Below are 24,647 nucleotides of genomic sequence, written 5' to 3'. Positions count from 1 at the left end.
GTTCCAAATCATCAGTACAATCTTCTATTAATTTCTTTAAAGAATCACACTTCTCACAAGTGTCACTTTTTGGGTGTCCAAATGAAATACTGAAATTAGCTTTAAAACATCTATAATAATAGTCATATGTTCCCCTACAGTTTTGCACTTTCTCACCTGGTTTTAAGGCCTTAAAAACATCTGCCTCATGCTGTTCTAAATATAACTCATACATTATTTTTACATTCAATTCTGGAGGTAAAAATACTTTCTTGATATTATCTGCTCTACTGTAGTGTGATGTTTGTGCAGGAAACTGTTTTATGTGATTTATAACATTTTCTAAGTCATTATCACTCACTCTGTTAGGCCTGTTTTCATGTTTTCCTCTATGATCTGCGGGTGGACCAATATTTTCGGATGCAAATGAAGCTAGACATTCAACCCGTGCCTTCTTTATCCCATGAAGGCTGCAGAAAGCTTTTTTGCATATTACATGTTGTTGGATTTTAAGCGGAACCTGGAAAGACATAAAATATTATTTCAAAAACTTTCGTGAATAAATTCGGTTTCCTTGTTTTAAAAACACATATTATTTTGGGCTAATATTACTTCACTGCATGTTATTACACAAATACATATGTGTGTAAATGTATGTGAAGTTACGCACTTGTGAATCTTCACGTTTTCTAGGCCTTCGCCGACCAACTTGCTTTGGTGTAATCGATGCACACAAAAACGCATCCTGAGCTTCTTTTGTTGAAAGTGAGTTAAACTTTGCCAGTATTTCCTGTTTTTCCTTTGTATCAAGTACATATAAACATTTTGTTTTGCAGTTGCATGCAGGCCCAGTTTCACAAGCTGGAATAACCTTGCCACTACATGTGACATATGACTCACCACATAGCCTTTTCAGTTTGTCTCTGTTTCTTTTCCATTTACTAGAATCACCTTTTCTTTTCCTAGTTACATGTTCATATTCACTATCACTGTGTGAATCATCGGAGGACATGTCTTAAACACAATATACACTACAGATAAATGCAGATAAACGCACAATCTGAACAACTTCAACTTCACATGCAGCCATGTAAACAACACAACAGCCTGCCACGCTAGTGCTGCCACCTACTGGTGCAAGAACCAGCCAAGTCTAGGACTAATCTGTTTCTTCCACCAAATGCAACCCTGCATATCTCATTCAGATCATTCAACAAAAGTCTGGTTCTTGCACCAGAAGATGCACATTCTGATGTTATATCTCATGCCAATAACATCTCATTTTTGACCAGAAATGGACTTATCTGGTTTTTGCAGCAAGCCCATCAACTGGAAACATCACAACACATGAGGGTACAGACCTCACCAGATGTTCTCTCGACATTAACGTGATTGGTACAGGAGTGTTGGTAGTTTTTCCAAGCAGGGAGGTGTGTTGCTGTAAACTGTGTTTCTTGAAGTTCTATGCCAATTACTGAGTAAGTAGCCATTAGGTGATGGAGTTTGGTCAAATGGTGATAGTAGCCACTACAATTCCATTGAAGAAGTGCTGGAGTCAGGTCTGAGTAAATGGCAAATGGAAAAGATGGGGGCGATTGCTTCAATACCAGGTCACGGTCCACCTGATTGCATGATCTGTCATCCATGTGCATAGGCTCGATGGCTGCAGGGCTGGGAAGTGGAGCATCAAAGCCTCAGAAAGTAGCTTATATATCTTCTTATCCTTCCAAGACTTGGATTTCTGTGAATTTTTCCCCACTTTATCTTCCAGGAGAGAAGAGGACAGTACTTTTCTTGGACTCACAGGTTGTGTCTGCTGGTCCTTGACTTGAGAGTGGACCACCTTGACAGGTGTCCTTACTTCTGATGCCAGATGATGACTAGCCATCTCGGGCCGCACCAGTGGTGTGGGAACAACCGGTGCTATGGGTGTAGGGAGAGAGCTGACATTCCCTCTCCCAACTGTGGTGCAGGCTCTGGAATACGGCCAGGGCAGGGAGTGTCGTGCGAGACCTTGTCATGTGTGAGGTGGGGACTGTGATAAGACAGCTGCAAAATTGGAGATCTTATTAGTCAAAAGAAATCTTTCAAACTTTTCCTTGCATCTTGGTAAGACGGGTGGTCTACTCTTGAATTTTCGGTTCTGGACAGTTGACACATTGAGGTGGTTGCTCACAAGTGCTGGCCTCATGATACACCCATCCACATGCCCTACAGATAGCCTCGTTACAACAATGGGAGGACATGTGTCCAAACTTTTGGCATTTAAAACATCTCATCTGAGGCGGAAAGTAACGCCTGACATCAAACCTATAAACCATGACCTTAACCTTCTCAGGTAAAATGACGCTGTCGAGGATAGGACAAAAACTCCAGTGTCCATTCTAGTACTCTCGGGTCTCTTCTGGATGTAGCGAATAAAATGGACTCCATGCCACACCAGATTAGTTACACAGCTCTTCATCAGTTTGTAGCATTTAGGTCCCAATTGAATATAACACCTTGAACTCTACTGAGCTTGTTATCAGGATAAATGGTGACTGGTATATCTCTTAATTTGACGCAGGCCTAAAGTGCTCATTGATTGGCTGACGCGATGTTTTGATCAGCAAGGATCTATTTCTCACCTACTCTGTTGTCACAACCTCCCCAAACCCATCTTCAATATTTTCAATGAAGAACATTTGCTTCAATGAAGCCAAAGAGCTGCCGTCACTGCGGGAACAAACCAAGGACTCAGCAAACTGTACACTTCCATTTGTCCTTGCCTGGCTCTCATCTTGAGGCACAGTCAATGACACAAATGCCATATGAGTGTAAACTTCTGCATTAAAATCACTGTTCCTGACTGATAAGACGGTCGTGTTGACACGGCCACCATTCAGTTAGATCCACTTCACTGCGGATCTTCCGCTGCGATGCCACTCACTCCTATTGGAGTATCTCTCTGTGAACGACACCTTGCCAAGCCAAAGGCCACCTGGCACAGTAGCTGTTGCCTAAGAGTCCCGGTACCCCGAAGTGGACAGGGACCTACTCCTTGGCTGATACAGGGAAGTCACAGATCAGGCATCAGCAGTGCAATCGCTGCATTGTCAGGGGGTTATCATCGAGAGGGTACACGACAACACCACCACAACAGACTGGCTACTGCACTGGATTCTGGGTGCAGAGGTAGACCCACTTGGTTCGTAGGTGCAATAGATAACAGCGCACAGTGGGGAGATAATGCACCACAGGAAGGCGCCCTTCCCCAAACAGCACACACTTTGGTAAAATTGGGAAAGCGGGATCAGCATTTAAAATGCCAATGCATCAATAAAAGAAAACAGCAAAAACTTTCAAAAGTCTGAAGAACAATCACAAGACCAAGGTAAAAAAAAAACTGACCCAATAAAAAAAGACTCCTATCAGTCGCCTCTTACGACAGGCAAGGAAGGGCCACGAGTCTGTTCTAGCCCCCAACACCGCAGGGAGAGCAGCGAGCAGGTGACTTGATCAAATTAAGAAGATCTTTGGTCTACCTCTTCAGCAGGTTCTAAAGCTGCTTTCACACAGAGCTTGAAACATGTTGTGCAACAATGTTCGTGACTGGTACTGGACTACTGATGCTCGCAACACATTATCAACGCAAGACCAGTATTCCATGGTTGAGTCAGTACAGATCAAAGGAATAATACTGTTTGTGTCCTGCTACCACAAAATGCAGCACTAGTGTGTTTTTGCTCAGTTCGTAGTGTTGCTACTTATCTTCTCATGTGTTCCTTACGAAATGGAATGGTCAAGAAACAAAATTTATGAACTTGTCACACTGTGAGGCAGGGGAGTGCTTCTGGAATGTTTGAAGTCATAGTTATAAAAATAGTAAACAGGAGCATGACTCCCTACAAAAAATTGCTGCATTGCTTGGCAGTAGCAGCAGCAATGCAGTTAAAAAAATTAGATCTCCCATTTCTCAATAATCCAGCAACAACAACGAAAACGGCGGGATTCATTACCTGTCTTTGGAAAAATGTATCATCAGCTAGTTATGTGAGCTACCATCCTATGAAATGGTGGCGGCGGCCACGATGATGATGACAATCACCAACAAAAACTTTTATGACTATTTCTACAAGGCAGAAATGAATGTAGGTAGGAGGCACCAGTCAGTAGTAAATGTCGATGTGGCAAAGGGATCATCTACATCACATTCCCCTGAGAAATTCATTGGAAGTGTGGGTTGACCTTGAGGCTAAAGAAGTTTTTCTTGTTCAAAATTATAATATGGATTAATTTGATATGAAAATAAAATAAATATATCATCAATTAAATGTGTTTCAGTGCTATTGACATAACTGAAGTACATTCAAATAATCCTTCAGTCCTTCAATCAAATCCTCAGAAACTGCAGGAACTGTTTGAGAAATGGCTGGCTTTGAAGTGTGGGATAAATATGCAAGCCTTTGATAGTAATCTCCTGTTGTAAGGGGAGGGGGGGCAGGGATGATGATGATGACAGGAATCGCTTTTCTGAAATTTGTATCCTTGCTTGAAACAACTGACCCTATAACATTAAGTACAATTTCAAAATCAGACCGCAACATCCTAGTGAAGTTACAAAAATCAGAACTGTCTTCCAAATTCTGCTCACACAGCACGTGATTCTCACCACGTCTTCTACAGTACGATTTTGTCCACCAATGATGACTACGTTGTTTTGTTCATCTGCTTATTTCATCTAATATTATTACTGCAGCACCATGTATCATTAAGTCTTCCTGTTCACTTGCCATAGCGTAAGCCTCTCTCTTAATGCGAATACACAATGTGATATGTTTGTTACCAGTTCGGCACAGTAGATGATGTGAGTACATATGTAGAAATGTTTGTCACTAGTGTAGACAGTGACGTGAACACTGAACAATGTGGCCCCCATGCTGCGAGACGACTGAACAATGTGGCCCCCATGCTGTGAGACGAATTGCAAACAATGCTATGAACAGAAACATGTTTTTAAAGCCAGTGTAAACGCAGCCTAAGATAAGCTAGTAACCATCCAAGATGGTGATGCTCGGATCTGCTGTGCCCCAATCGATTCTGCTTGACCACGATTGATTCCAGCAACATCACTTGTAGATAACTTGTGGACATGCCCCATGGCTGGGGTTTTTCTTAAGCATCACACTACAGAGTGTGCAGAGGTTGCCAAATGAGGGGAGAGGTGGTGTGGCAGACTGTGGTGCTGGCAATATTTCTGTGGTAGTGGGGAGTAAGTGCGACATATGGCCACAAAGTGAGCACTGCGTGCCAGATGAGACACCTCGTTTTGACGAGATGGTGTGTGCAGATGTCCTTATGAGGTATGGGACATTCTGTAGCAGCTTTGGACAACAATTAATATGGTGAGCTGGAACACAGAACTGTGGGGGACTGTACTGGGGTTGCAGCTCATTATAAATGTTATACGTACCTTAGTTGCACCTGTTGACTTTTGAATGTGTCCTCTTGGGCATTCCAAGGTTCTAATTGACAATGCTACTCACACCTTCTGGTCAGTTCATGTGGTCAAGAGGATTTTTTTCCCAAGTTTTGAAATTGAGAAAGAAAATAATATTATAAAAAGGATAGTTGCTACTAACCATATAACAGAGATGCTGAGTCGCAGATAGGCACAACAAAAAGACTGTCGGAAAATGAGCTCTCAGCCAACAAGGTCTTCGAGAAGTAGGGGATGGTAAGGTGCCACTTGTGGGAGCATACAGGGATGAGGTGGAGGGAGGGTTGGGCAGCTAGGAGGTTACATGGTGGGGAGGGGGGTGGGGTTTGGGGGAGTTGGTGGGGAGGGGGGGAGTGTGCATAGTAGTAAACGAGAAGTAAGAAGACTGAGGGAACATTGGTGGAATAGAGGGATGGCTGTGTAGTGCTGGATTGGGAACAGGGAAGGGGTGAGTAGCAGCTATCCTTTTTATAATATTGAAACTGAAAAAAATGCTGTTTTGTCAGTGTGGACATATTTAACTGCCAAGTTTAAATTTGTAAAAATAGTTATAAGACTGTTCTAGTCCCCTTCATTATCGTCCATTGGGCACATTGCACCCAATGATAAGTGCACATATAGAAGTGTTTGTCATTTCAGTTAGCTAATTCCACTTCTCTATTTGTTGTAGAAGCCTGGTTATAGTCTGTGCATTGGTTCCTGTGCTAGCATGGGATTGTTTGCAATGGCAAGCAGCTTGGAGCGGATTTGACCACTATTGTCCAGTTGACAAAACAGTACATTTTCTGACTGCAGTTCTGTATTGGTGCCACTCTAATTGTTTGGGTTAAATTTCTAGAAAGAATTTTATTCTGCTTTGTATTTCTTTAATGGTATGGGAACTATTTGTCAATGATTAGAAGTTTTGATGTATACCAGTGTATAATTTTTAGATTGCTATTTATACATTTTATAAACTCTAATGTAAGGTATTACTTAAAAGATGATTGATGCTTATCTTGCAAGGTTGTCTGTGGATGTTTGTTGATGACAAAAGTTGTGTGTCAGTGGCTTGAATTTCTGGCAGTAATTTCATATTATGGCCTGAGGTCCCATAAAATATGTTTAATGTTAAGATGGGTTATGTGACTTGATGCACCACACTTAAACAAAACTGTCTTTTTTATTAATAAAAAAAGAAAAGGTAGCCATAGGCTAATAGTTATCTTTTATTGCCTTTTACTATGATTTGCAATTTTAATGGTCAGCAGTGCATTTCCAGTTAATGCCATGACTTAATGAATCTCAATCCTATTTCAGCCTCCACATTTACAAATAATTCAGACATGATCGTCAGCTGCTTCACCAGTTAGGGTTTGGTTTTTCATCCAATTACTGTATTTACTTACTGTATTTTCACTACATCTACATACATACTGTGGTGTCACCGCCAGACACCACACTTGCTAGGTGGTAGCTTTAAATCGGCCGCGGTCCATTAGTACATGTCGGACCCGCGTGTCGCCACTGTGTGATCGCAGACCGAGCGCCACCACAAGGCAGGTCTCGAGATACGGACTAGCACTCGCCCCAGTTGTACGGACGACTTTGCTAGCGACTACACGGACGAAGCATTGCTCATTAGCCGAGCCAATAGTTAGAATAGCCTTCAGCTAAGTCAATGGCTACGACCTAGCAAGGCGCCATTAGTAACATTGCATGTATCTATGGAGTCTCACTTATATCGTCAATAGCGATGTACCAAGGATGGATTAAAGTTAAGTATTACAGAAGCTACGTACTTTTCTTTATAGCATTCATTACGTATCCTGTTACAGACCTATTTCCTGCTTTAGCTTAGCACGTGCCTTTCGGCTTCCTCTCATTGTGTCTAGGCTGTCTTCTCTAGACACAACAGATACTCCACAAACCACTGTATGGCTTGTGACAAATGGTACTCCGTACCATTACTAGTCATATCCCATCCTGTTCCGCTCACACACAGACCGAGGGAACACAACTGTTTATACGCCTCCATACAAGTCCTGATTTCTCATATCTTATCTTTGTGGTCCTCATGCACAATGTATGTTGGAGGCAGTAGAATCGTTCTGCAGTCAGATTGAAATGCCAGTTCTCTAAATTTTCTAAATAGTGTTCCTCAAAAAGAATGTCACCTTCCCTCCTGGGAAGTTCCCGACATGTCCGTAACACTTGCATGTTGTTCAAACCTACCGGTAACAAATCTAGCAGGCTGCCTGTTAACTGCTTCAGTGTCTTCCTGTACTCCACACACTCGAGCAGCACTTAAGAATTGGTCACACTAGCATAAGAATAGGTCACACTAGCATACTATATGCAATCTCCTTTACAAATGAATTGCACTTTCCTAGAATTCTCCTGACAATACCCTTGTTTCTGATGAACACTCGTTGTCAAGGACAACATACTGGGTTCTATAACTTAAGAAGTCTTCAAACCACTCGCATATCTATGAACTTATTCCATATGTTCATACCTTCTTTAACAGTGTGCAATGGGGCACCATGTCAAATGCTTTCCAGAATCTGCCTGTTGCTCTTCATCCATAGTTCGCAGTATATCATTTGAGAAAAGGGCAAGCTGAGTTTCACATGAGAGATGCTTTCTGAAACCATGCTGATTTGTGTACCTACGATCTCAGTCTCAAAAAAATTTATTATATTTGAAATCAGAATGTGTTCCAAGGATTCCCCAGCAAACCAATGTTAGGGATATTGGTCTATAATTATGTTGATCTGATCTTTTGCCCTTCTGATATATGGCAGTCACCTACGATTTTCTTCAGTCCCCTGGGAATTTGCACTGAGTGAGATTTTCATGATAAATATAAGCTAGGTATGGAGCCAATGCTGTAGAGAACTCCTTGTAAAACCGAATTGGGATTCCATCCAGATCTGGTACTTTCAAATCTTTCAATTGTTTCTCTACACCAGGGATCATTTATTACTGTGTCATCCACACAGGAGTCTGTCTGATGGAAAAATGATGGTATGTTTGTAGGATTTCCCTGTGTAACTGATTTTTTCAGCATGAAATTTAAAACTTTGGCTTTCATTTTGCTATTTTCAACTGCCACATCAGACTGGTCAACAAGTGATTGGATGGAAGCCCTAGGCCTACTTAGCAATTATACATAAAAACCAGAATTTTCTTGGATTCTCTGCCAGATCTTTTGCTAAGTTATGATGGTGGTAGTTGTATGCTTCAAGCATAAATCTTTTCACAGAGGCACGAATCTCTACTGACCTTTGTTTGTTGTCATTTGTGCATTCTCTTTTTAACCGATAGTGCAACAATCTCTGCTTCCTCAGCATTTGCCAAATATCATTATTAAACCAGGGTGGGTCTTTCCCATCCTTTATCTACTTACTAGGCACATAACTCACCAGACCACGATTTACATTCTGTTTAAACTTTGCCCGTAATTCCTCTACATCCACCTTACTGGAACTAAGTGATGAACTGATAAATGAGATGCTGACAACTGCTTATCTGCTCTTTCTGGCAGAAACTCTCCCCTAGCATTCTTAACTGATTTATTCACTTTTGTAACCATAGTTGCTATAATGACTTCACAATCACTGCAGTGCAACGTCAGCAACATTACTTACATTTCAAGATGTTCCAGGCGGTAGATCTGAGAGAAAGCCGCATCGGACAGTTGCTCAGCTTCTCTGAGAATGAGTTGCTGCAAAGCGGGGCACCCAGTGCTCACGGCGATTATCATATCATCGTCCAGGCTGTACCCTTGTCGTAGATCCAGCAGTCTCAGATTCGGCAGTCCACCAAATCTTCAAAACACAATCAGTATACAGTTTGCGATGTAGCAGATTATTTTGTTCACATAACGGGAAATATTAGAAAGAGCCATCTGACAATACGCTAACAAGCTGATGACAGCACATCCTGCCCACCAATTCCGACACCGACAGCACGCTACTTGCATGCCACTCCAAAGTAACTCTTGTGAAACGATTTTAAAGTAACTCTTGTGAAACAATTTAGGTCAGAACACTACATGTTTTTACCTGTCACATGTCACAATACACTATCTGATTTGGACTGTGTATAATTATTAAAACACTTAAATATTAATGGTATCTGTAAGCACAATAGGCCCCAAATATCAAAGATTTAATTTTGATAGGTTTTAGATATGCTATACTGCCCCAACAATTGTGAACACCTAGACAGGAATGTTATTATTATACAGGGTATTAAATACAAAGACCAAACAAAAACAAGAAGATGAAGTCAAAGCAAGGCAGGCATATCAGACTAAGCAAAATTTTCCAGATAACCACAGATAAGAAACACAGCATTGTGGAACTACAGCTGTAACATGACAGCCAATCATCAATGAGAATATAGAAGTTTGTCCAGTAAGAGAATGGATTTGGATGTGTCTAGCAGTGTGGTTTTGTTCAAAATGGCTGTTACTGTGCTTCTGAGGACAGAAGTTCATTCACACTCTCTCTACATTAGCAAGACTTAAAACGCGGTCTTCATGTTTCATTATTAACAATGTTTTACCTTACATGTCCACTATCTTAGTTTCACGCTATTTCTGCAGTACAGATTATTATTTTAACATTTACATTACAATACTACTCACAGTCAAGGTATATTGATAATTTTTACTTATGGACTGTCTGACAGCAACTGAATAAAACACAATTTTAGTGCCATACGCGTTTCGCCTTTATTTTCTGCAAGGCATCATCAGTGGCAGGTTGCATGGACAATTTCCTACATATTACGCTCCTGTTGTATTTTTGGTGTTGTTGTTGTTGTTCTTCTTCTTCTTCTTCTTATGAATGCCAATTTGCATTTTTTTCCCCACATTCCACAGCACTATGAATTGAATGCTTGTTTCAATGCAATGTTTTGGTTTCTGTTGCCCCAGAAACGCGCATGGCACTAAAACTGTGTTTTATTCAGTTGCTGTCAGACGGTCCATAAGTAAAAATTATCAATATACCATAATAGTACACGCAACTGAGGAAGACAGGACTACAAAAGTTGAAGATGTTACGGACAGTCAATTTAATTGTTAGTATTACCCCCACTAAACATCACAGAACAATCATGTCTGATGTAGCTAGCTGCGGAAAGGAATTTAAGTTTGCTAGGTTTGACTGCTCAGCTGAAATCGACATCTCCATGTAATTTAAACAGTAACTGAACTCTTCAACATAACAGGAAGTTAGCTGAGTTGCTCACACTTCACTGACTAACCTTCCTTTCTTTCTTTTTTTGACACATCTCTAGAACAGTGCATTTCAGACCAACAGTTATTGAGGAATTTCTGCTCCTTTCAATGTCCCCTATCATGCTAGCTAACTGTGGCCAACTTGTGAGAGATGTAAATTCACATCACACTCTAGTGCCATAAGCATGATTTGGAGTTTTTCTTCCCTCAATATTTTTTACTCTATGGCAAGAAAAATAAAGCTGCCATAAAAAAATATATATTATTGTTTTAAATTAAACAAATTTTACTGTTAACAAGGAAAAGCTCTCAGCATACGTGCCTATGAAATTTGACGAATCTCTGTCCTCGGTGCATGCACAAGCTTTCTTTCTTTTCTCTCCCCCCCCCCCGCCCCCCCTCCTCCTCCTCCTCCTCCTCCTCACTACATAAACTTTTTTTAAAGAAATGTGAATATGGAAAAGTCAACCAAAAGCATAACATCTCTCTCTTTGTGTTTTACAAAGACCCACTCATTTTCTTATTTCTTTGTTTGTAAGTCTACTCAGTACGATAGAAGGTATTCATTGTAGGAGCAGAGAAGGCAGAGAAACCCTCTGCACTATGGATGAAAGCTGTTTTCCAGGGCACAAGTACCCCCCCCCCCCCCCAAACCAATATGTAAAGGAAAATTAACTTTTTTTGTTTATGAAGACAACTCCTGGTAGATAGTTTTGTCATGTACCCTATTTACACTGATGTAGTACGAAATATTGAGATTTACAACTGATTATACACAAAGCTACAGACTGTAATGAAACTGGGCTTTGTTCAAAGTTTATTCTCATGCAAAAAAAATATATATATCATGTTAATTTTTTTTTCCTCCAGCTTAGTCATTTGGCCTAAAATTGTACCTCTGTAGTCTCTGAATGTTATGACATTTTGTTTACACGGGGTAATTCTTATTAATGGTCAAAAACTCCTTAAGTGACGTAGATGACTAAGACAAGTAATTTAATATAAGACATGTGGGGCTGCAAATGTTGGGAAGTATCTTGAAAGTTGATGAAAACTGTTGAACATGTGACATCCCCATATGACGTACCTCAACACACATGCAATGGTTGGGCTTGGGCATGAAGGGATGATGGACTGATGCAATACTTGAATTCGAGCAAACGGTGCAAATTTCTAACACCTTTTGTAAATATGGTCTGTTGTAAAAGTAGAATTTACAAAATTATTGCCCTTACTGCTACCAAGAATACCTATTCTTATTTTGTGTCTCTTTCCTTTTCTTCCTTCTTTTTCTGTTTACAGACATCAGTTAATAAAGAAAACCTAAGTCATGCACTGGTACAATGCAATTCAGAAGCTTATACTCATTTACTTGTGATGCAATACGGTAGGCTTTTTTGTACCAGCAAAGACTGCGAGATCGATACATAAAATAGTAAATTGTACCTCAATATAAATGCATAATTGTCAAATGCAGTAAAAAAATATTGCCTGCCAGAAGCAAGACTTGAAACCTGAGCCCCATGCACTAAATATGTGCACATAGGCCCACAGCCACACTGAAGTGAATACTTGACATTAGTTGGTTTGATCTGGTGTGACAGACTGATGGGTTTAACTGCTGCACGTGAGGTGAGGTACATCATCTCGTAACATCACACCTTTGGGATGTTTCCCGATGTTAACGGCCTCATGTTTCTTACATTAAATTACTTGTCTCAGCGACACCTACGTCACTTGAGAGATTTTTTTAAACATTAATGAGAATCACCCGGTTAACTCCATTCCGCTAGTCGTGTAGTTACATGCATTATTCATCGAACAACAAAAATTCCGCTAAGATAACATTTCACTTAGTATATTTCAATAATAATCATTCTGAGTACAGTGCTTTTATATGCTATCAATCATAACTTTATCAAGAGAGGTAATATTTTCTGCAAATTAAGATACCATTTGAATCCAAGTGTACTAGTAATCACAATATATTGTGACGCTGCTGAAGAGATTATACACAATACATGCAACATTTTAACTTGGCTTTTAACCACAATGTTCAACAGTAGCTCAGCAGGTACGACTGCGCTCAGAGTGTTGACGAAACACAAACATACCATATCATCATTTCAGCTGCTGACACGTGAGCACCACTGTCATTATCTCGTGTACCAAATACCTTCACTTACATCCATACTCCACAAGTCACCGTACGGTGCATTGCGGAGGATATCCTGTACCAGTACCACTCATTTTCTTTCCTGTTCTAAACACATAACGCGAGGGAAAAAAATGACTGTCCAACAGCCTCCATACAAACCTTAATTTCTTGCATCTTATCTTCATGATTCTGACATTCATCACACCAACTAGAAGTCCTGTCCAAGATATCTCTTATACTCCTGAAGTTACTCAATGATGACACCTTCCCATACACAAAGCATCATCAGTAAATAGCTGAAATTTGCTGCTAACCCAATCCTTCAGATCATTTCTGTGTATAGAGAATACGAGCAGTCCTATCGGACTTCCCTTGAGCACTCCTCACAAAACCATCATCTCTGATGAACACTTGCCATCAAGGACAATGTACTGCATTCTGTTACTTAAAAAGTCTGAGCCACTCTCATATCTGGGAAACTAAACTGTATACTCAGACCTTTGTCAACAGTCTGCAGTGTGGCACTGTGTGAAACACCTTCTGGAAATCTAGGAATATGTCATCTGCCTGTTATCCTCAGTCCATGTTTCACAGGACATCATGTGAGGAAAGGGCAAGCCGAGTTTTGCATGAGCAACGTTTTCTAAGTTTGTGTCAATTTGTGGACAGAACTTTTATGTCTCAAGGAAATTCATTATATTTGAACTCAGAATATGTTCAAGAATTCTGCAGTACACTGATGTTAAGGATATTGGTGTGTAATTTTGCAGGTCTGTTTTGTGTAAATGAGTCACCCACACTTTTTTCCAGCTGCATGGGATTTAGGGCTGGGAGAGAGAGTCACGATAAACGCAAGTTAAGTAAGGAGTAAATGCCATTGAGTACTCACTGTAAAACTGAGCACAGATATCACCCAGATCTAGTGACTTATTTATTTTCAACTATTTCCATTTCTGCTCCACACCACGGATGTTCTATTTCTACATCCTCTGTGTGGAAGGCTGTACAACCCTCAAATGAAGGTATGTTTATACAATCCTCCTTTGTGAATGATTTTTTAAACATAAAATTTAAACCTTTTGCTTTCTTCTATTGCCAGTCCTGACTACTGAGAAGTGACTGGGTAGAAGCCTCAGACCTGCTTAGTGATTTTACTCATGACCAGAATTGTCTTGTTTTCTTGGCTAGATATTTGGTGCAGTATGATGATGGGAGTAGTTCTACGCTTCGCACATTGATCTTATGGATGCACAAGTTTCTACCAACTTCGGCCTCTCAACATTTTGGCATTCTTTTTTGAACCAAGAGTGCAGCCATCTCTGAACTTTCTAAATTTGATTACTAAACCACAGAAGGTCCTTTCCCTTATTAATTCACTTACTTGACACATCTCCAGAGAATGATTTACAATCATTAAACTTTGTCTGTAATTCCCTTACATGTCATATTGGAGGTAAATTATGCCCATTCATGGGAGAAGAAGAGAATGTGGAGGAGATTACAGGACAGAGGGGGTTGAAACTGTTGGATGAAGGGTGTGGAGAAGTATGTTGTCATAGGTTGAGGGCGGGATAATTATAGGAGTGGAGAACGTATTGTAAAGATAACTCCCTTTTGTACAATTCAGAAAAGCTGCTGAGGGACGGAAGGATCCAGATGGCTCATAGTGAAGCAACCATTGAAATAAAGTGTGTTATGTTCAGCTGCATGTTTTGTCACAGTGTGGTCTACTTTGTTCGAGGCCACAGTTTTATGGTGGCTGTTCATCCTGGTGGACAGCTGGTTGGTAGTTATACCAATATAAAAAGCAGTGAAATGATTGCAGCAGACTGGCAAATGACATGGCTGCTTTCACAGGTGGCCTGCCCCCTGATGGGGTGGGATAAACCTGTGACAGGACTGGAATAAGATGTGACAGATGGGTGAAATGGGCAGGTTTTGCACCTGGGTTTTCTCCAGAGATATGATCCTTGTGGCAAGGGGGTGGGATTGGGAGTGGCAAAGAGATGGACAAAACAGGAGAGGAGTGGAGAAAGATGGGCAGATGTGTTGGCATGTTCTCATCAGCAGTGCAGAAATACCCAGATGTCTACGTGGCATGCTGACAACTGCCACCTGATGCTGCTCTTGTTGGCAGTCTAGTCTCTGCACACTCCTCGAGACAGCATTCATCTCTCTCCCACTAGTACACTACTATCCCTTCCCCTTCCTCTTCCCCTCCAGATTGCTGTTTGCATCCCAAGTGACGTTACATTCTGGCCCGAGATGCTGGAGTGGTCAGTTGTGTGTGTGTGTGTGTGTGTGTGTGTGTGTGTGTGTGTGTGTGTGTGTGTAGGCGGGCGCGCGTAGGCGGACACACGCATGTGCCTGTACGTACTGACGAACGCTGTGGCTGAAAGTTATATGCGAGTGTCTTTTAATCATATCTTTTCCTACATTGTTGTTAGAGTATTAAGTAGCTACTGGAATCAAGTCTTAACGGAAACTACATAAATTAAAACACGTAACACCAATGCCGGCTCTCATTCTAGTATAGTACTGACCCCAGCCAGCAAAGCAGGTGTCGAGTGAAGGTACTGCCAAAACAAAGTGGAGACAAGACACAGCACAGCTCTACAGTAGTGACGCTGTAGAAGTCAGTAGCTACTACTTGTCGGTGGCTGAGGAAAATCAGCTGGAAGTGTGTGGCATTTGGAGCACTTTAATTAGGTGGAACCCCAAGAATTTTAATAAACTATTGGATTGGTGCACAAGTTCATAGAGTTTTTCCATACATTTCATAAACATAATCAATAAACATAACAAGAGATTTTAGTCATGAATAATCTTCTCCTTCACTATTTTGAACAGTCTGCCAATTCCGGGTAACTTTTGAATTCTACAACAGTAGAAATCACGTGGTTTTGAGGCAAAGAAGTCATTGAGCCACATTTGGAGTGCATTTTCATCCAGAAAGGACATTCCTTGAATGTTGTTCGACAGATAGTAGAAAAGTTGAAAATCTGAGGGCACAATATCAGGTGAATAGGGTGGGTGTGGAATGGCTTTCCAAATCACCTCCTGTAAAATGTTTTTTGATCAGTCTAGCAGAACTCTGGTGAGCATTATCGTGGAATGGCATGACTTCGTGCAGTCTTCCTGGTCATTGTTCCTGGATTGTGTCTGAAAGGCATCTCAGTTATTGACAATAAATGTCGGCAGTGATGGTTACACCTCGGGGAAGCAATTCATAGCACACCACACCGTCGCTGTACCACCAGTTACTTAACATTATCTTTTGTGGATGCCTTCATACACTGAGTTGCAACATTGTTTGGGCTAAACCATTACTTTCTTCTCCTTATGTCAGCCTAAAGACACCATTTCTTACCACCAGTAATGCTACAGGATGGGAATGGTCTGTGCTGTTTACGAGCCAATTGATGATGACCAACAAGAGATACACATATGGCCACCCGCACCCGCTGATTTCTGTGATTCTGGCTTAGAGCTTGCGGTAGCATAACACGATTTTTGAACCTTCCCATTGCATGCAAATGTCATGCCATGGAAGAATGATCACAGTTCATCACATCTGCCAGTTCTCAAGTACACAGATGTGGATCAGTGTGTATTAATGCGTTTAAATGATCTTCATCAAACCCTGAAGGTCTCCTTGACCGTGGAAAATCACTAAAGTCAAAACGATCCTCCTTAAACCATTTTCTTGCTGTGCTCTGTCCAGTGGCATTATCCTGCACATGACAAAAATGTTTCTGGTAGCCTCTGCTGCTGTCACTCCTCTATTGAACTAAAATAGAATAACATGTCCTGAAATGTTCCTATTTCTCCACTTGGCACTCCATTTTCTAGTGTCCACAGCTCCACACTATCCTCACGTTACAAAATGACAATTTGTAAACTCAAATATCAACAGTGAATTACAAATAAAAAATGACAATCGATAAATAAACCCATAGCAACCAGAATACTAACACGCGAAACAAAAACGCTGTGAGCTTATGCACGAACCTAATACATACCCAATGGACTATACATTCATGAAAAATTGTGTGTGTTCACCAAGTAACTTACTTAAATGCCAGAGCAGCTGTGCTAGGTGGTACTGGATCAAGGATTGACATATCAAGTTCCTCCAACTTCTTGAGGCTTCCCAGGGCAATGAATGCCTCTGTCAATTTGTAACGGACTATGTCAAAATCGTAAAGCTGCAGACGTTCCAAGCTGTCAGCAACGGCAGGACACACCTGCATATATACAGAAATGGGTCTCCTGAAAATATTTTCCTCCTGTCCCGTATCAGAAGCACCCCGCCCCCCTCCAAAAAATAAACAACAGCAGCAGCAACAACAACAACAACAACAACAACAACAACAACGATAATCACTATCTTCATCTGTATCTATATAGCAGACATATGCAGAACTTCAGACGGAATGCCTAACACAGCACACCATGATAACACAATGTCCTAATTCACAGGAGGACTCAGATGACAACAATCGGAAGATAAAACATCTTGCACAGCTTGGACGCCATTCAGAACTTAATTAAGCTATACTGACAACAGATAATAACCACAAAACAGCGTTGGGAACAGCCGCTACTATCGGTCGGCACACACCACGGACAGAGCGCCAGACACGGTGCAGACTGCAGAGTGTACGCCTAACACAACATAGGGATAAATACCAGACTCGTTCCACACTGGAATCAGTTTCTAACAGTACCTGAAGAAGACTGTGAGTCATGCAGTTGAAATAGCATGCAGAAAAGTCATGAATAACCAGTAGAAACCTGATTAATCAACATGATATGAAATATTACTCAATATTACATACTGTAGTAAGTGGAAGAAAACCAGCCCAGTCACACTGTAAATGAGCTTTGAAAAGAAGCTATATCCCACAGGGAAAGAAGAGCTCAGTCAATATTAAATAGGGAAAAATAGGCTGAGTCCAGTAGGTGCCAAACTTAATGGAATCTGTAGATTAGCAGAATGCTTATTTACATGGTCTCATCTCTGTCTTTCTCAATACAGTGTAAAAAGCTTAAGAAAAATTAATATAAAGCAATATTTAACAATGCAGTACAGAGTTTGAGTACAAATACGGGATGGAGTGAAAGAAGCTGTTTTTCGGAAAGCATTTATGGCAATACCTGGTACACCAAAAAGTGAGATCAGTGAGGCTTCAGTTACTGGGAATGCCCATATTGGTGAGAGAGGGAAACATGGATACAGGCCCTGGAAATTAATGCATTCAACAGTGCTATCTCTCCTCTCTGACTGCGTAAGTGAAATGGCTATTTTCTAGCAAATCTGAAGAGTAATTTCATAATAATGGAGTATCTTAGAGGCACACAAATAGCATCACTTGAAACCACATAATTTATAGATTAGGAAATATGCTTGCTTACATACAAGATGGCACCAGTACTGGTGTACTAAGTGTCGCCAAAAACAAGAAAAATCTACCCTCTGGAAAAAGTTTTATATTTGCTCACGAAGACTTCAAGTAGGAACAAAAACAAACAACTAACTTCACAACAGCATAGTTATTTCATATTTTATTACAAAAATTATTATCTGTAATTTATAAATAATTTAATTACAAATAATAGTCTTGAAAACACCGTGGCACATGAAGTCCAATATTGTAGCCTCTGCACCACCATCTGCTTTCTTTCCTTATCTTGCTTGCCAGTCTCTTTCTGTCCTTTGACACAGCAAGCTTCAGCACATGGCGTTTACTTTGCTGCCAGTGGGTGGCACCTTTTTGTTTTTGGAAAATGGTGACCAGAATTTTGATGTTAGATCTTATTGCAGAATGTCCCCTCCTGCAGCTACCAAGCCCATGCTAACTTTTTTTTATTTTATTTTTTTTATTTATTTTATTATTTTCTTTAAAAAATTCCACTAGAGATATCTTTTGCTAGGCGACATCTTTGTAGAGAAAAAAGCCATTCACAGAACACATTAATACAACACCAAAGAAAAGTTTTTTCCACCACTTCGTTGTTGTGCTCACGAATGGGCTGTAGCTGTAAAGTTGATTGACATGTTCTACACAAGTCTTTTTCATGTTATAATCTATGACAGTGTTAGCTTTATTGTTTTTTTAAGACTTCCTTGTAAAAATACAGAAATCTCTTTGGTGGTTGCTGATGTCTTGTGAAGAGGCAACAGACACCATGTTTATTTTTCCATTTGAACACTGGAATAGGATCCACCCCCCGCCGCCTTTGTGTGATTATATATACTTTCAGCTTCCCTTTTTTTTATAACTTGTTCGTTGGCCCTTTCTTTTCTCCATAAGAGTTCCAACAGCTAGTTTCTGATTTTCCTACAATGTGTTTAGTACAGGTGCACTTTTATATTGAGCTCCGCTGCATCTAGTGTGCAAAATTTGAACTGCTACAGCTATCCTAAAGCCAGCAGCTATGTAGCATGCGCAAAAACACATTTCACTAAATGGGACTGCTGCATCTGTATGGAATACAGCGGATATGTGTGTGCCTGTGTCACGTACTAGCAGAGTGCCAAATATGTTAAGCATCACAGTGCCTCCTTTCTGGGAAGACATAGCTATTAAGAGTTAAAAGATACAGCCAAAATATACTCTCTGATGAGCTGGATATCATTCCAAAGTTCAGTTTATTCAAATAGGCTTACCTAACAATTAAGTCATCTTATGAAACAGAGATAGAGAGAGATTTTGTACAGATACATGTAGTATCACTGATGAATATACAGGCAAAGTGAAATGCCTGAAAATGGGGGGGAAAAGCACTGAACTAACAGAAATACGAGTCATCGAGTCTCAACTGAATAATTTGAGAACTTTAAGTAAAAGATTTTTAACAAATTGCAAGCTAGAACTTTTCATGAGAGAAAGGACAAAGCCAAGAAGGAAACCCAAAATGGTGTGGAAAAGGAAGCCATATGTACAGATTTTGGCAAGAATTTGCTTCTGCCTAACATATTAATCCAGTGAAAGTCAAATGCACGAGACGCTATACAATCGTATGAGAAATGGTTATAACACTCACCATTTTCTATCCATTGCCCACTTTATGCATATGGACTTAAGGGTGTTCCTCTTGGCATTCAGGAAGTATCTCAGATCATCCATACCGACAATCGTGCATCTGAAGTCAACCTCGGTTAGTCATGGGGATCCGTCACCCAAAGGTCGCAGCACAGGTGTGTGTTCTAGGGAGAGTGTCTCTAGAGCCAGCACACGCAGGTGCTGTAAACGACACACTGCCTCTGAAAATTTCTCCGACTTCAGCAATTCACTGGGTATCCACAGTGTGCATAGTCTGGAGCACTTCTCAACCAAGTTCTTCAGTACCTGCAATCAAACAGTTCCCCTACTATACAAACCTTTCCAAACAGAAGAATGGGAAATTTTGAGAGGGATGAAGCACCATTACTGGTTTAATCCATGTTTTCTGTGTGCTCTGACAAATACATATTATCAATTTTCATCAACGGAAGCAGTACAGCAAAATGACGGATGGATCATGGACAACTACATTGAGGGAAGTAAGTCAGTAATAGTGGGGAATAAAAGAGATGCAGCCACATCATCCACAATCATCAGACTGATTTACTGCTGGATAATAGATGTTGGTCCCGGGTTCAATTCCCGGCGGGGTCAGGGATTTTTCCTGCCTCGAGATGACTGGGTGTTGTTGTGTCGTCTTCATCGTCATCATTCATCCCCATTACGGTTGGAGGAAGGCAACGGCAAACCACCTCCATTAGGACCTTGCCTAGTAAGGCGGTGCGGGTCTCCCGCATCGTTCCCCTACGCTCTGTAAAGAAGCATGGGACTTCATCATCATCATCAATAGATGTTGGTGCTCCCTACAAATAGGTTTCAGACTCATCTGGCAAATCCTGAGTTCATTCTCACTGTGAATGTCGCAGCTGCTTCTTTTTCAGTCAAAGCAAATGTTCTGTTCAAATATACTACATTTTTTGTTGTGCCTTTCTGCAACTCAGCATCTCCACTATATGGTGAGTAGCAACTATCCTTTTCATAATATTGTATTTATTGACATAGTTACTGAGGCACATTGAAGGATAACAACATGGCGCATATCTGGCGAAGTGGGGGTCTCGATTGTTTATTGTGAAGAATTTTGTATAATGCTTACTTCTTGCGACAGGGCATGAGACTGAAGCCATTAAGCTCAAACTCCGTGGAGAAGCCAACTATATTGTTAGTCTCAGCTCTCGTGCAAAATCAAACTTTTAACAGAGACAAATTCTGCTATTGCTCCTGTGGGAGGAGTGTTCCTACAGCACCAGCTGGGTTGACAACCAGCACAGAGCAGAGTAGCACATTAACTGAAAAAACAGTTTTAGACAGACAAAGCTGAAGACTAGATGTATCATGAAGCTGTGTCTGTGATGGACAGACCTCCGTTTCTGATACCGAGTCTGTGCACCACTGAGGTCACTGTCACCCAGCAACCCAAGTTGCAAAGCTAAACTTTCTGAACATAGCAAAATCCTGGTGCAGTTGTTCCTCTGATTTCCCCTGCCTGATGGATTTGGGAATATTTTTATCATTTACATGGTTCAGCCACATTAATGTTATCACCTATGTTCAACACCCACATCCGACAACCACTCAAAGACAGCAGTTGGCAGCAGTAGCAGCAAAGGACATATAAAGTGTGTCGAATGTCACGGAAAACAGTGCAGTCATTGCAGAAACAGAGTGGTTTATCAAATGCTCAAACGGACACAATCACTGGCTATCAGGCCATTTTTGAAGTGGCTAAGTTTGTAACTGTTTGTGTGCCACTGTGGTTAAAATAAACTGTGCATGGCTAAATGGCACTACCCAAAACCTGGTGCTCTACGGACTATAGATGACAGGGGCAAACAATGGCCACAGATATGTGTACGGGGAGGGTTTGTGTACCCATTCTGACTGCTGTTGATCAGCAACGAAGGCTGGAATTTGCATGTCAATACAGCAACTTGACATCCACAGAATTGAGAGAGGTGGCATTTTCAGATGAATGACCTTTTGTACTCCAACAGACAGATGGCTCTTAGCCCGTACGGTGTGAAATGTTTGAAAGCAAACAGCTTGCAAAGATTGTCAGAAGGGTCCAGGACAGAGGGCATTCCCTGGATGACCTTGCCCTTCTGGGAGGCACAATCGATCAACACAACGATTAATCCATCCTTGGGGACCACGTCCAGCCCTACATGCAGTTTGTATTTCCCTCAGCATGATGGAATGTACCAGCAGGAAAATGCAACATGTCACACAGCTCACATTGTACGTGTGTAATTCAAAGAGCACCAGGATGAGTTTGCTGTATTCCCCTTGGCACCAAACTCCCTGGATTTAAACCCAATTCAGAATCTGTCAGACCCCTCGATCGGGCTGTTCGCATCATGGAGCCTCCAGTGAGCAACCTAGTGCAGCTTGCCATGGCACTGGAGTAGGCATGGCTTCACATCCCTGTTGATACCTTTCCGAACCTCACTGACACTCTTACTGTGCTTCTTGCAGTGGTCCGTGCTGCAAAGGGTGATTATTCTGGCTTTGGACAAGTGGTCACGTTAATGTGATTGACAGTATAGCCCCCACATTGGAATGTATTAATAATATACAAGAGCAATTTGAAAAGTTCACGGAATCATCACCAGATGTCAGAGTAGCACCACAAGTTTCCCTGTGTTTGAGTGAACACGTGACATGTCAATACTATGGGTAGAGATCTGCGGCGCAGGTGTCTGTCTATTATTGTTACTGTGCAGTGATTTGTAAAGATGGGGGGTGGGGGTATTCAAACAACGATTAAGAACTTCTTAAAATCAGCTATGAAAGCAAAGGAAATTCATGTCAGTTTTCTGATCACAGTGAGGAGATGCACCACTACGTCAGAAATTATTGCAAATGTGCAAAAAATGGTCACAGAGGATCAAAGACAAAGTGTGGGAAATTGCTGGAGCTTTAGTGGTATCATCTGAAAGGCCATATCACATTTTAAGAGTTGGGCTGTATACGAGAAAATTATGTGCTAGATTGGGGGCTGTAATGCTTACGACAGGACTGGAAATGCATCAGAGCTGAAATTTCTGAACAATGACTGACTCGTTTTCAGAGCAACCAAAATGATTTTTTTAACAGATGATACTAGGGTCCACTACCATACCCCAGAGACAAAAAAACAATCAAAATAGTGGAAACTTGCCGATTCACCATCACCAAAGAAAGCTAAGGCAATGTCAGCTGGTAAGGTCATGGCATCAGTTTTCTGGGATGTGAAAGGGATTCTGCTGATAGATCATCTTCCCACTGGTCAAACAATTATGGGACAATACCATGCTAACCTTCTGGTCCAGCTACAGGAAAAGATATCAACTTTCTGGTAAAAAAAAAAAAAAAGAAGAAGAAGAAGAAGAAGAAGAAGAAGAGGGGCCGCCCGATTTGGCAAAGAAGAAAGTTAAAGAAAGTCATCTTTCATTAAGACAATGCATGCTCATAAACAAGTGTTATGGTCACAGCAAAAATAGATGAACTAACACACAAACTATTGCCACACCTGCCTTATTTGCCAGATTTAGCTTCATCGGTCTTCCATCTCTTCCCTAAGCTCAAAATTCTCCTCGGTGCATCTTGGTGAGGAATCACTAAGTAAAGGATGTGTCCACACGATGCGTTTTTTCCGGTCAACTTCACATATGTGCATAAATTTCTAACACTGCTGCTATGCAAACTCTGCTAGAAATGGCAGTTGTGTGTTACAAGCATTGCTTCCTGCCCTCGGTGGGTGCTTTTTTAGCACATGACAAGCAGCTGGGCCTCATGTGTGATTTGCAGTGCAGTGTATTGAAGTTATGCTGTGAAGTGATTTATGTGCAAAAATGCTGTTGACTCCAAAGCAAGCACGCTTGAACTTATAGATAATTAGAGATGACAAGAGTCATACAGAATGCTGCTTCTAAAGATTATTTTAATAAAATTTTTAGATACGATGCCCTGAGCATCAAGCAATTGATAAATTGTCTGTGATCTTACTAAAATAAAGAATAAGGTGCTGTACCAAGTGTCTACGCTCTTATTAATTTAAAGAATAAGGTACTGTACTATAAGGTGCAAAGTAAGAAAGCTGGGAAGAATAAACCAGGAAGTTATGAAAGGTGTATATGAAAACTGCAGATGATTAAACATGCTATGGTGACTTAATAGTACAACAACTGAGAAGCCTGACATCTGAAAAAAGAAATGATGAGTTACGTGTAGTTCCTCAACAAGCTACTAGAAATAGAACTGAAGGACACTGATTACGCAAAAAATAGAAATTTGGAAAACACAGCCTTTGTTCTAGTGGATTCCAGCACCAAATTCCCAAATTTGTCGAGTCTGAGGATGTTAATCTACATATAAACTTTCACAGTTACTGTGTAAACAATTTTTATTTTATAAACTGAGTCTGGTCTCAGCAGCCAGAGACAGTGGATATGGGTGTGTTAGTTATCTTTGCATGAGAATGTGTGTGTGTGTGTGTGTGTGTGTGTGTGTGTGTGTGTGTGTGTGTTTTGTCTAATTCGGAAGAAGGCCTTTTGCCCACAGCTTACTCGTTTGATAGCCTTTTTGGTGTGCCTGTCTGTGACTCAACATCTCTGGTGAATACGAATCTATACTTTTTATAATACTGTAATTTTTTTGTAAAATAAAATACAAATTATGTATTGAAGGTTAACCTTCACATAACAACCTCCATTAAGTATTTCTCAGTTTCAGGAATAATCACTGAAA

General features: G+C 40.8%; 1 protein-coding gene across 1 annotated transcript in view; it reads right to left on the bottom strand.

Annotated features, from left to right (window-relative positions):
• Window positions 1-20,091, bottom strand: part of LOC124718959 — a 41,572-nt gene extending 21,481 nt beyond the window's left edge. Inside the window, exons 1-4 of the mRNA XM_047244627.1 lie at window positions 19,900-20,091; window positions 16,924-17,096; window positions 9,091-9,270; window positions 341-499 (exon numbers count right to left, since the gene is read on the bottom strand). Coding sequence (XP_047100583.1) covers window positions 341-360 — 20 coding nt within the window. The 5' untranslated portion in view covers window positions 361-499; window positions 9,091-9,270; window positions 16,924-17,096; window positions 19,900-20,091. The remainder of the gene's footprint in view (window positions 1-340; window positions 500-9,090; window positions 9,271-16,923; window positions 17,097-19,899) is intronic.
• Window positions 20,092-24,647: the final 4,556 nt, after the last annotated feature.

The sequence above is a fragment of the Schistocerca piceifrons genome, chromosome 10, assembly GCF_021461385.2.
Source record: "Schistocerca piceifrons isolate TAMUIC-IGC-003096 chromosome 10, iqSchPice1.1, whole genome shotgun sequence".
NCBI classification, from domain to species: Eukaryota; Metazoa; Arthropoda; class Insecta; order Orthoptera; family Acrididae; genus Schistocerca; species Schistocerca piceifrons.
Note: the sequence above shows the minus strand (reverse complement) of the source record. Positions and strands in the feature narration are given on the sequence as shown.